A 14,945-nucleotide genomic window follows, 5' to 3' on the forward strand; every position below is an offset into this window, starting at 1 on the left:
TGCAAGGAGTGGAAAACAAAAAGGTGATCTTACACCACACACTACGCAAATACGACATTGACATAGCAGGCTTTGTGGAAACCTGGATGAAATCCCACAGCAATACAAACATTAACCAATATTAATCCTACTACAGACACAGACAAGGGGGGCATATCAGTCTACACCAAATCAACACTTGTATCCATGGAAGTGTCTCTCCTGCCACAGTTTAAAGAAATAGAAGCATTTATGATCTGCATCCCCTGACCAAGATGATGACTACGATGGTGACTACTCATTGCCTGTATGTATGTCCCCCCTGGAACCAGCAAACTTCCTCCATTACATCAACACCTTCCTCGACGCTATACTCATGGGGGACTTGACTGCAAAACATCAGCTGCTAGGATGCCAAGATACCAACAGGAATGGAAAGATAGTATATGGTCTCCTAACGTCTGAAAATATGACAAGAATTCCTTTCTCTAAACCTACCTTTGTAGGCCACCAAAGCAAATCCCTACCTGATTGTATGCTCCACAATCCAGACCTTACAGAACTCATAGTAAAAGCAGATGTAAGTGACATGATGGCCATCCTATTCAAGAACACAGCCATCAACCCATCAACAGGACATTCAAAAACTACTCTGCAGCAGACAGGAAAAAATTCGTGACCAAAATAAATGACAAACTCGTAGCCCACTACCCATCACAGACGACACAGACTTAGAGATAAACAACAAAAAAATAGAAGCAGCACAACTCACAGCCATTGACAAAGCAATTCCCAGAAAAACATACCAAACTGGAAACAAACCTTACAAACTGATGTACTATTACTCATAAAAGAAAAGAAACGAATATACAATGCAGTAAGGCAGCGCAACAGTCAAGAACTGAAACCAATATGGAAAAGACTCAATTCTGTAATAAAACTGATGTACCTGATAAAATTAGACTATAATTATGGACATAAATTTTGGACAAAATTCAAGACCCTGACTGGACAAAACACCAAAACCAAAGTAACACTAAACCAATCCCTGATCACAAACTACAATGAGATAGCAGAGGCCTTCCAAAACGTCCTCATAGAAACCCACAGTTTCCCCCCAAAGCTTCAGATTCAATAACCAATTCAGACAAAAAGTAGAAAACAAACTCCCATTCCTCCTTCACATGCACTCAGCCCCCACAGCAGCAGAACATGAATTGACCAAGGAAATCACTGAAGAAGTAGTTAAGAAAGCAATATCAGCAGTCAAAAACACAGCCCAAAGACAAAAATGCAATAAAAGGCTTCACCTATGAAAAGCTCCACTGACAACAATAACCCCAATACTGACACTTCTGTTCAACTACTACCCGACAAACGACACCATCCCATCAGTATGGAACCAAACAAAAACAAACATGATCCCCTAAGCAAATAAGCCAAAGGTGGATCCAAAATCTTACTGAACCCATATCCCTAATAGACATAACAAGAAAGACCATTGAAAGGATACTGGCAGACAAACAAAATTCGTAAATCAGAGACATCTACTACTAGACAATCAGTTCGGGCTTAGGAAACATCACTCAACCAACGATCCACAATTATGATTAACAACCGATATCACTAAAGCAATCAGCATAGGACAACTCATGCTTGCTGTCTTTCTAGACATTGATTGTGCATTTGACAAAATATGGCGCAATGTACAAATTAATAGACATAGAAATACCCCCTAGACAGTTCGACTAGTCAAAAAACTTTTAGTCAACAGACTATGTGCAGTCCATGTTGATGGGCAACATTACCTCCCTCTTCCAGTCAGTGCATGGAGGAATAATCTCTCCACTTCTCTATTCACTACACACCACAGACATTCTCAAGACAACCAAATATAATGAAAACGTACAACTGTACGCAGACACTTTCTACTGGTGCCTGGGAGCAATCGCTGCTATCACATCAAGACAGAGAGAAAAATACCTGACACGACTACAAACATGGATGGAGAAGTGGAAAATCAAATCAAACCCTGACAATACACAGGTCATCCTCTTCTGATACAGACACAAAATGCAAAAACAAAAACAAAACCAAAACCCGACTGACAGACTCTCACTATGGGATAAACAACTCTCACTATCAGACAAAATTAAATACCTTGGCATTCATCTTGATAAGTACGTAATTTACAACTCCCACTAACCCACACAATAGAAAAAAGAAGAAAGACAAAACCTTATCAGAAGAGTACAGGGAAAATTCCGTGGATGCAACAATAACACAGTAGTGCACACATACAAAACATTCATCTGCCCAATAATGGAATATACCTCTGCCCTCCTCACAGGAATGCACAAGCTGAGCTTAGAAAGACTATACAGAACTGAATGACAACTTCATCAGAAGTATGCTAAAAGTACATGACAGAAAACATGACGATGAAGTGTATGAAGCAGCCGATGTAATATCAAACATCACTACAGACAAGGCTCGCCAAACTAAGAGTGAAATATGACAGACAAATACTAACACACAAACCAGACATGACATCACACATCTATTATCAACGCTACACTGATACACTGCAAAGCCCAAATTCAAATTCATCCCCCCCCCCCCTCCCACCCCCAAGAATCATCGGACACAACACTGCAACAGAATATGAAGGGCTTACTAACCACAAGCCCTAGATACTGATGACAAACAGCTTAACTCATCTACCTGGCAAGAACACAATCAACAATGAAGCCTAAACAGACACAAAGAGGAAAAAAGAAGGGGGGAAAAAAGTTCCGCCAAGTCACCATACTACATGAGAATGTACTGTATTGTATATCATACACATAACAACACAACAATTTAAAAATCAGAGAAATGTAAAATAGACATAAGATTAGACATAACTTAATTTTAGAAACAAAAGAAACCGTAATTAGCTGTATTTAACAAAAGTAAAAGAAACTGTAAACAAAAGAAAAGGCCAGATAAATTGTAATTAATCACAATTAGAAATAAGCCAGATGTAAGTTACAATAAGAACCTGATCAAATAAAGGAAATAAATAAAAGAAAATGTATGCAATGACCCAACACAGGTCTCTCAGTGGTCCGCCCAGTCTCTTCAAGACTGGGAGTCGAAATGCTAAAAAAATTTTAAAAAATGTGTTGTCTGTAAAAACAATGCATGAAATGAGCAGAAGGAATAACTCATGAGTTCCAAAATGCTTCTAGCATTTGGCTGACATAATGACTTTGTGTATGGAGTTAAAAAGGATGGGGTAAAATGACTAAGCAGCTCTTCGTAGGCCTCACATTTATGCAGTCAGTTTTAACCAGCCCTGTGGTGGTGTGAAGAGCAACTTCACTAGACAGTGGATAATTGGAAATGACTGATTTGTAGTGATGAATCACACTACATCCTGTATGAGTGTGATGGAAGGATTTGAGTTTGACGAATGCATGGAGAACATTACCTTCCATCATGTATAGTGCAAACAGTGAAGTATGGAGGAGGTGATGTTACAATATGGGTGTGTTTTACGTAGTTTAAAATATATTCCTCGTATTGTGCTTAAGAAAATACTAAGTGCGGGAAGGATATGAACACATTTTACAGCATTATGTACTGTGTACTGTAGAGGAATAGTTCAGAGACAGTGATTGCATGTTGTAAAGGGACATTCTCCTCCAGCATTAGTAGTTGATGGAAATGGAAATGAAGTCCCAGGCTTCTTGACAGAGCATAGGGGAACGATGCAGGAGACCCGCACTGCTGTACCAGGCCATGTCCTAATGGAGGTGTTTTTGGTCGTTGCCTTCCTCCGACTATAATGGGGATGAATGATGAATGATGAATGATGGATGATGATGATGATGATGACACAACACCGTCGTCTCTGGGCAGGTGAAAATCTCTGACCCCGCCAGGAATTGAACTCGGGGACCCCGTGCTCGGGAATTGAGAACGCTACTTCAAGACCACGAGCTGCAGACGTAGTAGTTTATACGAATTTTTTTTTTTCGAATTTTGGAAAGGTCAATATTATAGCCGCTTTTCTGAAAAGTTTTATATAATTTTATACACAGTATGTTGCATTTCAATCTAAAATATATGAAAAGGCGTTACTTTATTTTCATTGTTACAATCAACATGTACTTGCTCTGAATATACAGTTAAATGTACATTTTACAAATGAATCTGGATTCATTTGTAAAATAATAGTCTAAACTAATAGAAATTCATTTGTAAAGAAAAAATGTAAGCCCTTTGGAATATTGTTATTACTGCAGACTGAAGCAGTAGTAAGCATGCCTTTCATGTAATTAGACATATTTTTGTGTTTTGGATGAACTATGTAATTTCGACTTTGTTAACATGAAAATTGAAATACAGTGTGATATAGTAAAATGTGAGACAATAAATTATCATGAAAGCAAAAATTCAGCAAATACAATCTTCAAAATCATCTAGATCAATTGAACCATGGCAACCTAAAATACGAGAATTTCAGCTCCACGAATCAGACCGCTAGACATGAAGACCTGGAGCCAACTGTGCGAGAAAAGATAAGTAAAAAGTTTATTGTAAATCTTACTCTTCTCAAATCTTCTGAAAAGACTTCACCATCAAGGACAGTAGCAACAACAAGAAAGGGAGGGATAGATTGCAATGTATCAGCATAACAATGCACCTCGTCATAAAGCAGCATGTGTGAGGCAATAGTTCGTTGACAATAACAGTCCTGAAATGGACTTATCTGCCAAGGGTCATGACCTAAACCTAACGGAACACCTTTGGAATGAGCTAGAACAAAGACTTCATTCCAGGCCACAGCATCCAACATCACTATCTTCTTTTGTTTTGACTCTTGAGCGAGAATGGGCTGTCATTCCTCCACAGATATTCATACACCTCATTGACAGTGTTCCCAGCAGAGTTCAAGCTGCCATAAAGGTAAAGGGTGGACGTACGGCATATTAATGTCCACTAATAGGTGTCCAGATACTTTTGATCAGAGAGAGAGAGAGAGAGAGAGAGAGAGAGAGAGAGAGAGAGAGAGAGAGAGAGACTCTGTCTCTGTGACTGTTTTACAGATTTTTGGGAGTAATTTAAAATGATTATTCTTTCTAATCATATTCACCTATATGTATTTTAATAAGGACAGCCCTAGTGTCAAATGCCCGCAACCTTATGATGACAACGACGACCTACACAGTCAGTGAAAACTGGGAACAGAAGAATGCCACAAGTAAAAGTCATATCTGCAGGCAAGATATGGTCGCAATTGAGGTCTCAGCTGAAGATCAGTTAACAGACAATGTGGTCATTGAAGTGTGCCTGATGGAAACATCCAGCCCTCTGGACCAATTCTTCTCTCTAAACTTTGATCACTGCATATGGGTGGAAAGCTAATGGACACAAAAAAAACAAATTGTCCCATACTCCAATGAAAGGTGTGTTAGCAATTTCAATGGAGAAACTATGGCACTGATGTCAGGTAAAGCCCATGCATCTTTAAGAGAAAACCTCAATTGTTAATAAGAGCTGCTATTGCCGTTCTGAAATCGAGAGGTATGGTGTATGAAAGGACATTTATATATTGGGCCAAAAATGTGTATTTGCTGATTCTGAATGTCCACAGTTGCAGGACAGTAAGGTTGTCAACCATTAACAGAAGATTCCATATTTTCTGGCATTGTGAAAACAGTGCAGAGGAGATGTAATATGTTGCTTCCATAATCAATGGACAGCCATAAAGCAACATTTAAATGTGCATGGCTCAGTATTCAAGTACCAGGCCACAAATCCAAAGGACCATGTTTTGATCCCAGTTGGTTGTATGATTTTTATATGACTAATAGAATCTTTCAACTCTGGCAACGATTTGACAGTGTGAAAAATTCCAAGTTTCACCATGATCTGGAGTCCACATTAAACTGTAGGTCCCCTTATAAGTGGCTGGGTGAGTCAGTTCAAAGCTCAGAGGAAAGCAATGGCATGTCACCCCTAACAGAATGTACTATGTAAAGTTCTGTGATGTTTAAACTAACTTTCAGATTGAGGACAATTTTACTTCAGAAGACAGACTACATGGCTTTTTTCAGGAAATTATATATGCCGTGACTGGACTGCACCTTCATTTGTTAATCATTGCTAACCAATCCACCTATGTTTTGTAGGGTTGCTTGACAATATAATGGATTATGCTAAATGCCACAATGACATAGGCTAAGAATTTCTTTTCCTCTGTGGATTTTGTTGATTGGCCCAAGTATTCTCAATATTGGTAGTTCTAGATGGTAATGAAACAGTAACATCCACTGTCGCATTATCTATTAAGTTGATGTGCAGTGGTCTTGGTATGAAAAGTATAAAGTTCTTTGTTGGCCTTCAAAATTATTCTGCGCATCTGTTCTGGTAAATGGGACAGTGATATTGCAAATAAATGTGCTATTATTGATTAATAGTATAATTCACATTTCATGAACAGCTTCACATTAAGTATGTCACTCCAGCGTATCCTTCCTCCTAATAATGTCACTGGCCAGAAGCTCTGCTTCACCCTTCCTCAACTAACTATGTTTTTCTAATGTCTTTGACCACATTTGCAATTTTTTGTGTAGTTTTTTGTATGTTTGGTAATACTGTTGAGCTACTAACTTTGTTTATATGCATCCTATTTGATTTAAAGACGCTGCCCCTGCCATGTGTGTTTCCACTTAAGTAGTTATCTTAACATATTCTAATTGTATGACGGAATGGTGACAAAACCAATGTTAGGGCTGCTCTTTTATTTTACATATGGGCTTCACGTCTGTAGTAACAAACTATTAACACCTTTTGGCAGTAATATTGTGGTTATAACTTGCTGTATGTGTAACATTTTTTATGATTTAACAGAGACATGTATTTTCATATTTTTTCTAGTGTGTTGTATACATATGAAACTTCTGTAACAATGAATGACGAATATGTGTACCACCATTAATGATATGTGTGATAATTAATATTTTTTATAACAGCAATTCCACTCTCTTCACATAGTCATTTTATTTTGCATTTCGTGGTCATGTAATTCAGGATTACATGAAGGTTTATTTTCTGTTTACTTTTATTGTTTACAATTTTTGTTTCTGTAATAATAGAAATGGTCCTCTAGATGTAATTTCACTTCCTAGATTCTTTGCACTTTCATTTCTTTGAATACTACTCAATTATCTCATCTTACTGCTACAAAATTTCGAATTACTCCATCTGGGCCAATTTGTAGCAAATCTTTAATTTGTTGAGAGAGGGGACTTAGAAAGACAGCTTGCTTTTTATTGTTGCTAAATCTTTGGACACTTAGAATAATTTAAAATGTTATGTAAGGCATTATTTTGTTTATCCATTTACAATGCATATTCTTTGCTTCAGTGTTCTCAATATGTTGAGTATTTCATTACAATTTTTTTTCAGAAGAAATGGGGAGCAAAGTGAAAAGTAATGGGTACTCAGTGGTACCCAGAATGTTGTCACACTGTGCTGAAAAGGTAAGACTTAAGGCATAATCTCGCTATTTAAATAACGAAATTCTGATTTTTTTGTATAATACATACTGCTGAATACAGACGTTCAATATGGGGAATGTGTCCAATAAATAAGAGATACGTACTGCAATGCTATTAGACATAGATATGTTCTTTAAATGTGTCTACTATACAACAGATATAATTATAACTTCCTGACAGAAACAAGTGGAATTGAAATGGTGTGTGAAGCTGTACAAGCCAAGGATTTCCGTTCAAGGAATAGATGAGAGAGAATAGTTCCTTGCCCCGTGGTTAGTCTGCATTGTAGCAAGCCTGCATATTGAATCCTGATATATTGTGGCCTAGAGAATTATGTGCCAGACTATGAGAGCAGCACTGGTGTATTGTGGTCCACAATGAAATAGATGGAACAATTAATTACCAAGGCAAATAAGATGTTGCACTGTTTTTCAGAGAAATAATGCAAAAGAATGAGGAACAAAGATGCACTGGGTGCATTACACCCTCACTTGGTTGGGCTTTGCTGTTAAAGAAAGTGATATGGAAGTGCTAGGTGTCAGTGTTAGGTGTCATCTGCTTTGGTTCTATTCCTAATTCCTGGACCTTTCATCTGTGTCCATTCAGTATTACATTAGCTATTTGACCACTTTTCTCACTCCTTGTGAGACTTAATCAACTGCACATATGTTTCCCATTTTTTTCTTTGTCTCCACACAAAATTTTAATTTCTAGGACATGGTGAAGTTAGTTTAAGATTTACACCTGATTATGATGGGCACTAGTGTGCTCTTCCCCATAGCTTGTAACTCACTTATCTTTCTCTGTATTTCTCTAGGTTGCTCTTGAATTTTCAATTTTGGTTTTCATTTAATCTTTTCAGTTCAGACTTTCTTCCGCTGGTGGCTGCGTGGCTCCAGCAATCTCTCCTAAAGCTAAGACATATTACAACGTGGAGAGGCAGGACCTCATAATGTTCCCTTCCCTGGCTATGCCATGGGAGGAACATAGGACTCGGAGACAACGTGAGAAATACTCCCTCCATTAATTGGGTTGTTCTATGACAGGCGGGGATTCCCTTTTGACTACAAAGCCGTTGTTCATTGTTGAACACCTCAAGGACAAATTTGAGGAAGTGGCAGCAGTTTAAAAAATGAAAAGCAGCTCTTTTCAGCTTAAAATGGCCTACCCTGCTCAGTCGCTGGCACTATTTGCCTGCAACAAGGTGGGTGATATTCATGTCACTATAACCCCACTTAAAAGTCTGAATATGGTACAGGGTACAATTTTTCACAGAGATTTTCATTTACAGACTGATGACGATTTGCATGCTAATTTGGAGCAACGAAGTGTGCATTTTGTCCATCATGTCCAGTGGAGACCGAAAGACAACAAAGTGGATACTGGAGCATTCATGTTGGCCTTTGAAGGTGGCTCATTGCCTGAGAAGGTCAAGGTGTGGTGTATCACTGTGATGTCAAGCCATATATTCCTCCTCCCCATGTGGTGCTACAAATCCATGTGATTTGGAGACATGTCTTTGCTGTGTCATCTGAACAAGACACAGCCAGGGCAAAAGCACCACAGGCACAAAGATGTGAGCTGGTGCCAGTACCATAGACTTGCCACTTGTGTGAGTTCCACCAGCACTACGGGCGATGCTGAGGATGAAGATATTAACTTCGCTTCGGCCAGTTGCTGGACGAGTACAATCCGCCAATGACCGGATGACAATGAACAGAAGAAGTTGTCTTAGCAGTGTACTGCACTAGAAGCCATTTCACGAACTCACCAACTCGGCCTCCACAGCAGTGTTGATGTGGCCATTACAAAACTGGTGACAAGGGTTTACAAAAGTCTTAGTGTTGCAATGCCAAGCCCGTCTGTAGGAATTGTGATTGTCAGTTGCACACAAACGCTCCTTGTGCCCCTCCCTCCATCTGTGTCATTTGTGGGGAGCACAATCCTCCCACTTCACCAGACTGCACCATTTTCAAACACTTAAAAAAATCCTTTGACCATTTCACTTATCAAAAGGCCAAGAAGAAACACAATAGTCTTCATCCTAGATATATGAAAGTGACACATGCTACTGTTACAATGACATTATCCTCTTTAATGACTGTGATATTGATCTCTGTGTCTTCTACGTCTGGCTCTTGGGGCTGCCCAACAACATCCGCTCCCCTGGCGATTGGGGGCCCTTCTTGTACTGCTCATCCCACACACCTTTAGGAGTGTCAACTCCCTGTCTGCTGAGCCACAGGTTACAGGTTGTAGGACTTCATGTTCCTCGTCGGTCCCAGAACCTGGGGCAGACAAACCGTCGCAGAAGTCTAAATCATCTATGGACAAGTAGTAGTCCTCCTAAAGAGGGAAATTCTGATGGTTTCTGTGCTGCCAGACCCTGCTGGTTCCGCCTCTGTATCCGAGGCACTGTTCCTGGAGGCCCATATGGTCCCAGATCCCTCCCCCCTCCCACACAACCTGATGATTCGTAACAGATGTTTATTGATGGTGTATCTTCACAACCAGTGGCACTCAGGCATGACCTGTCTCCCTTGTCTCTTTGTGCCCCCAAACAGTACTGATAGCATGATCCTCCAGTGGAACTGTAGCTCTTTTTTCTGACACTTGGCTGAGTTATGACATCTGTTGTGTGCTTTCCCTGTTTTTTGCATCGCCCTCCAGAAAACTTGTTTCCCCCCTACCCTTCACAGCTATTGAGGCTATTTTGAGAATCACATTGACTATGAAAGAGCGCCACCCTCCATGAACCATGGATCTAGCTATTGGTGGGATGGCTTACATACCTCACAAGGGAGTTAGCACAAGTTGCGTTCGCAATTGCGGTTGAGATGTGATTTGTGTGAATATGTTTGAGGTACTGATAACAAAAATGTATAAAACAAATGCCACTGTCATTTACACTGTAAGCTACAAATATGCCATTCCACTCACAATGAACCATACCTTACATGATATTGTGAATTCAGTTACTGCAGTTATCGTAAACAATGTTCCTGTAGTTATTTGCAGTGTATGCTGTGGTCAATACATGCTGCGCCATGCCGAACGTCACTTGGCGAAGTGTCTGATGTGACATCTAGTGGAACCTGACAGACACACAAGATCGAGGAAACCAGTATAATAGTGATCCCTGCATGTGTTGCAACTTTGCCAGTTAATCCATCCATTTGTGGTGTTACCAATTTCATTGTGTGTTGTGTAGTTCTCACTGTCAATGTAATCATTTGATAATGAATCTTGCAAATATAATAAGCATGACTGTTAGCCATTAAAAACACAAAAGAAGAGCTACATAAATCAGTAAAAGAGAGAAATGTAGCTGCATTCATAATCAGTGTGATAGATGAAACAGTGGCAACCAGTGGTAATAATACACATTGTGAAAATACAATAAACTATATTGAAGAATATGAATACACAGAAGAAGAGTTGTCTGCTTTGAATAACGTATAAATGATTCAGAACCTGATAGTGACGAAGACTTATTACGAAGTGATAGTAGCCAGTCGTCTGTTTATATGCCAAGTGTACCAAACAGAAAGAAGTAGGGTGATACATCTTTTGAAAAGGCAAAGGAGACAATTGCATTCCAGGAATCTGGGGAAAACCAAAAGGCTTGAATACAGTACAGAAACAATATTGTATGCTGCAAGACATACATCATCTATGATATTTACATCATGTGTTAGAGAAAGGGGAGGAAGGCCAACGCTCAAAACTTCACTCAAAACTTCACGTGTTTGACGATTATGTAGCTGAAAAATTAAGGTTGCAAGAATTGTTCTAGCCTCTAATGTTCACAATAGAGATATTCATGCTTGGGAGTTTGGAAAAGGCCTGAGAAATAGAACTGACTTGATTCACTTGCTCTGCCCATGAATGGGTTGAAAGGTTTGAATGGAGACATCATCTTTCCTCATGGGTGATAGCAAAATGTGTAACCGCTAAAGTCTGGAATACAGATGGTGATGTGATTGAAAGGTGTGACAAGTTTTGCAAAGATGTAATGTCCTTAATGAACACAATGGAGTGTATACAGATTTATGTTACTGATCTAGGTGGTGTATGAAATGAATTTCACTCATCACGAACTCTGCATTTCAAGGAAGTCAGTAAAAAGTTCAGTGCCGAATGAGAATGCAGCAACATATTCTTACACAATCCAACCCGTTACATCAGCAAGTGGATACGTGTTTCCAAAGATGCAGGTAATTTACCAGGAACCTAGCGGTCATTTTGGAGTGCAAGTAGTGAAACATATACTGAAACTGCAAAATCTGATTCAAGTTGCCTTGAAGTCTAGGTGATCACAAAACAAATCCTGATGCAATTCTTTCAAGATGTCTACATCCCATATGCAGTGAAGGAGTCTCTGGTTGATTTGCTTGGGATGTATCGTGACAGGACTCATATTGATGCTATCTGACTTCAAAACATGGTTTGTACAGTCAAGACCATCCCTTACATTCCACCAATTGATGTGCTATTCTTCTGACAGTTCAAGAAGGTGCTGAAGTGGATGAAAGAGCCCAGCATCCTTAACAACTACCAGTTCACACCATCGTCGAGGCATTCATTTTTGTTGCTGATGTGTATTCTACACAATCATTTCTGTTCTCCAATCTTCGCAGGCTTTGTTTAATACTCCTGGACTGTAGCTGGATCAGTGGTGGGTACAGAAAAACCTCAAGGAGAGGGCATTAAAGATATCTTGAGCTACCTTTACTTGTACTGTAATAAAAAATAATCAAGTCACATGCAAAGTATAAGAAAGTTTTATTTTAGCTGATTATACATATATACAAGGCAATGCCATGTTATGATATAAAAAAGTTACAATTGTGATTCTCTTCCTTAAATGATGAATTCACTCCACATATTTCTAATATCACTACGCACAACATTGACTGAAGTTCTTGGTAATAGCCAATAATCACAGTTATTCACTTTTTATTACTTCCAAGTTATCGCTGCAATTGTAGCTTTCAAACAAACTACCTGGCAGCGACTATGCTTCCCTTATATATGTGGCTCTGTTGTTTTGAGAACATTCGCTACCAGAATTTGCACTTCCAGACTTTTATGGGGTGTGAACAAATACCTACTGTGAAAGCGACAAGCCCATATTTACCTTACAACATATTATATCAGGGCAAGTTTCCAATGATGATGTCATCTTGCAATTTATGTGTGTGTAACTTTTATTGTCAATTCCATTCCTTTCTAGTGCATTCGAAAGAGGCCCTATATAGTAACAATGCGTTTTTAGGAATCACTAGGAGTCACTATTACCAGACATATACACATCAATAGTTTCCCATACCTAACTCGTATTATTACATATACTTGTGTATTTACAAGTAATACTATTACATGCAAACCAAAACTTCGTTGCAATTCCGACTGCAACTTGTGCTGCTCCCTACTCAGTGATACAGATAGCTGTACCACCGGTGCAACCACAATGGAGGGGTATCTGTTGAGATGCTGGACAAACATGTGGTTCCTGAAGAGGGGCAACAGCCTTTTTATTAGTTGCAAGATGATGGACTGATCTGACCTTGTAAAGTCAACCAAAGTGGCCTTGCTGTGCTGGTACTGTGAGTGGCTGAAAGCAAGTGGAAACTACAGCCCTATTTTTTTCCGAGGGCATGCAGCAGTACTGTGTGGTTAAATAATGATGATGTCCTCTTGGGTAAAATATTCTGGAGGTAAAACAGTCCCCCATTTGGATCTTGAGATGGGGACTAGTCAGGAGAGTGTTGTCATCAGGTGAAACAAAACTGGTGTTCTACAGGTCAGAGTGTGCAGAGTCCTTAATCGCCCAGGTACGTTAGAAAATTGATAGAGAGAAATAGACAGGCTGAAGTTAGCTTTAGTGGGAGTTAGTGAAGTTCAGTGGTAGGAAGAACAAGACTAATGATCAAGTTCATACAGGATTATAAATACAAAATCAGATAAGGGTAATGAATAATGAATAAGAAAATAGGAATGCACCTAAGCTATTATGAACAGCATAGTGAATACATTATCATAGCCAAGATAGACACAAAGCCAACAATCACCACAGTAGTACAAGTTTATAAGCCAATCAGCTGTGCAGATGATGAACAGATTGAAGAAATGTATGATGATGAGATAAAAGAAATCATCCATATTGTTAAGGGAGACAAAAATTTTATTGAGATGAGGACTGTAACTTGATAATAGGAAAAGGTAGGGAAGGAAAAATTGTAGATGAACATGGACTGGGAGGAAGGAATGAAAGAGCAAGCCACCTGATGGAATTGTCCACTGACCATAACATAATTGTCGCTGAGACTTGGTTTAAGAATCATGGAAGAAGGTTTTATGTGTGCAAGAGACCTAGAGACACCAGAAGGTTTCAGATTGATTATATAACGGCAAGGCAGAGATTTTGGAACCAGATTTTAAACTGGTAGACATTTCCAGGACAGATGTGGACTCTGGCTACAATTTATTGGTTATGAACTGTAGATTAAAACTGAAGAAACTGAAAAAGGGTAGGAAATTAAGGAGATGGGACTTGTATAGGTTGAAAGAACCAGAGGTTGTTGAGAGTTTCATAGAGAGTATTAGGCAACAATTGACTGAAATGGGACAACAGAATACAGTAGAAGACAAATGGGTACCTTTGACAGACGAAATAGTGAAGGGAGCAGAGGATCAAATAGGTAGAAAGACAAGGCCTTGGATAACAAGGGTGATATTGAATTTAACTGATGAAAGGAGAAAATATAAAAATGTAGCAAATGAAATGGGCGAAGGGAATACAAACATCTAAGAAATGAAATTGACAGGAAGTACAAAACTGCCAAACAGTAATGACTAGAGGTCAAATGTAAGTCTATAGAAGCATGTATAACTAGGGGAAATATAGATGTCACCTATAGGAAAATTAAAAAAAGGCATTTGAAAAAAGAAAAGCAGGCACTTATATGAATATCAAGAACTCTGATGGAATACCAGTACTAAGCAAAGAAGGGAAGCAGAAAGGTGTAACGTATATAAAATGGGCTACACGAGGGAAAGAACTTGCAGGCAATATTATAGAAATGGATGAGGTACTAGATGAAGATGAGATGGAACATAGGATACTCTGTGAAGAATTTGACAGCTTACTGTAAGATCTAAGCTGAAGCATGGGCCCTGGAGTAGACAAAACTATTCCTTATCATGTGCAAGATTTATCGGACAGTCAAAATACCCTCAGACTTCAAAAAGAATTCCAAAGTAAGCAGGTGCTGACATGTGTGAATATTACCAAACTATCAGTTTAATAAGTCAAAGTTGCAAAATACTAACACAAATTTTTACAGCAGAATGGAAAAGATGGTAGAGCCAACCTTGGGGAAGATCAGTTTGGATTCCAGAGAAATGTAT

At 38.9% G+C, this 14,945-nt stretch overlaps 1 protein-coding gene across 1 annotated transcript in view; it reads left to right on the plus strand.

The window, feature by feature from the left end:
- Positions 1–14,945, plus strand: part of LOC126248875 (coiled-coil domain-containing protein 77-like) — a 205,508-nt gene that overhangs the window by 46,926 nt on the left and 143,637 nt on the right. Inside the window, exon 2 of the mRNA XM_049950322.1 lies at positions 7,441–7,514. Within this exon, the coding sequence (XP_049806279.1) occupies positions 7,446–7,514 (69 nt within the window). The 5' untranslated portion in view covers positions 7,441–7,445. The remainder of the gene's footprint in view (positions 1–7,440; positions 7,515–14,945) is intronic.

Source organism: Schistocerca nitens, chromosome 3, assembly GCF_023898315.1.
Source record: "Schistocerca nitens isolate TAMUIC-IGC-003100 chromosome 3, iqSchNite1.1, whole genome shotgun sequence".
Taxonomy (NCBI): Eukaryota; Metazoa; Arthropoda; class Insecta; order Orthoptera; family Acrididae; genus Schistocerca; species Schistocerca nitens.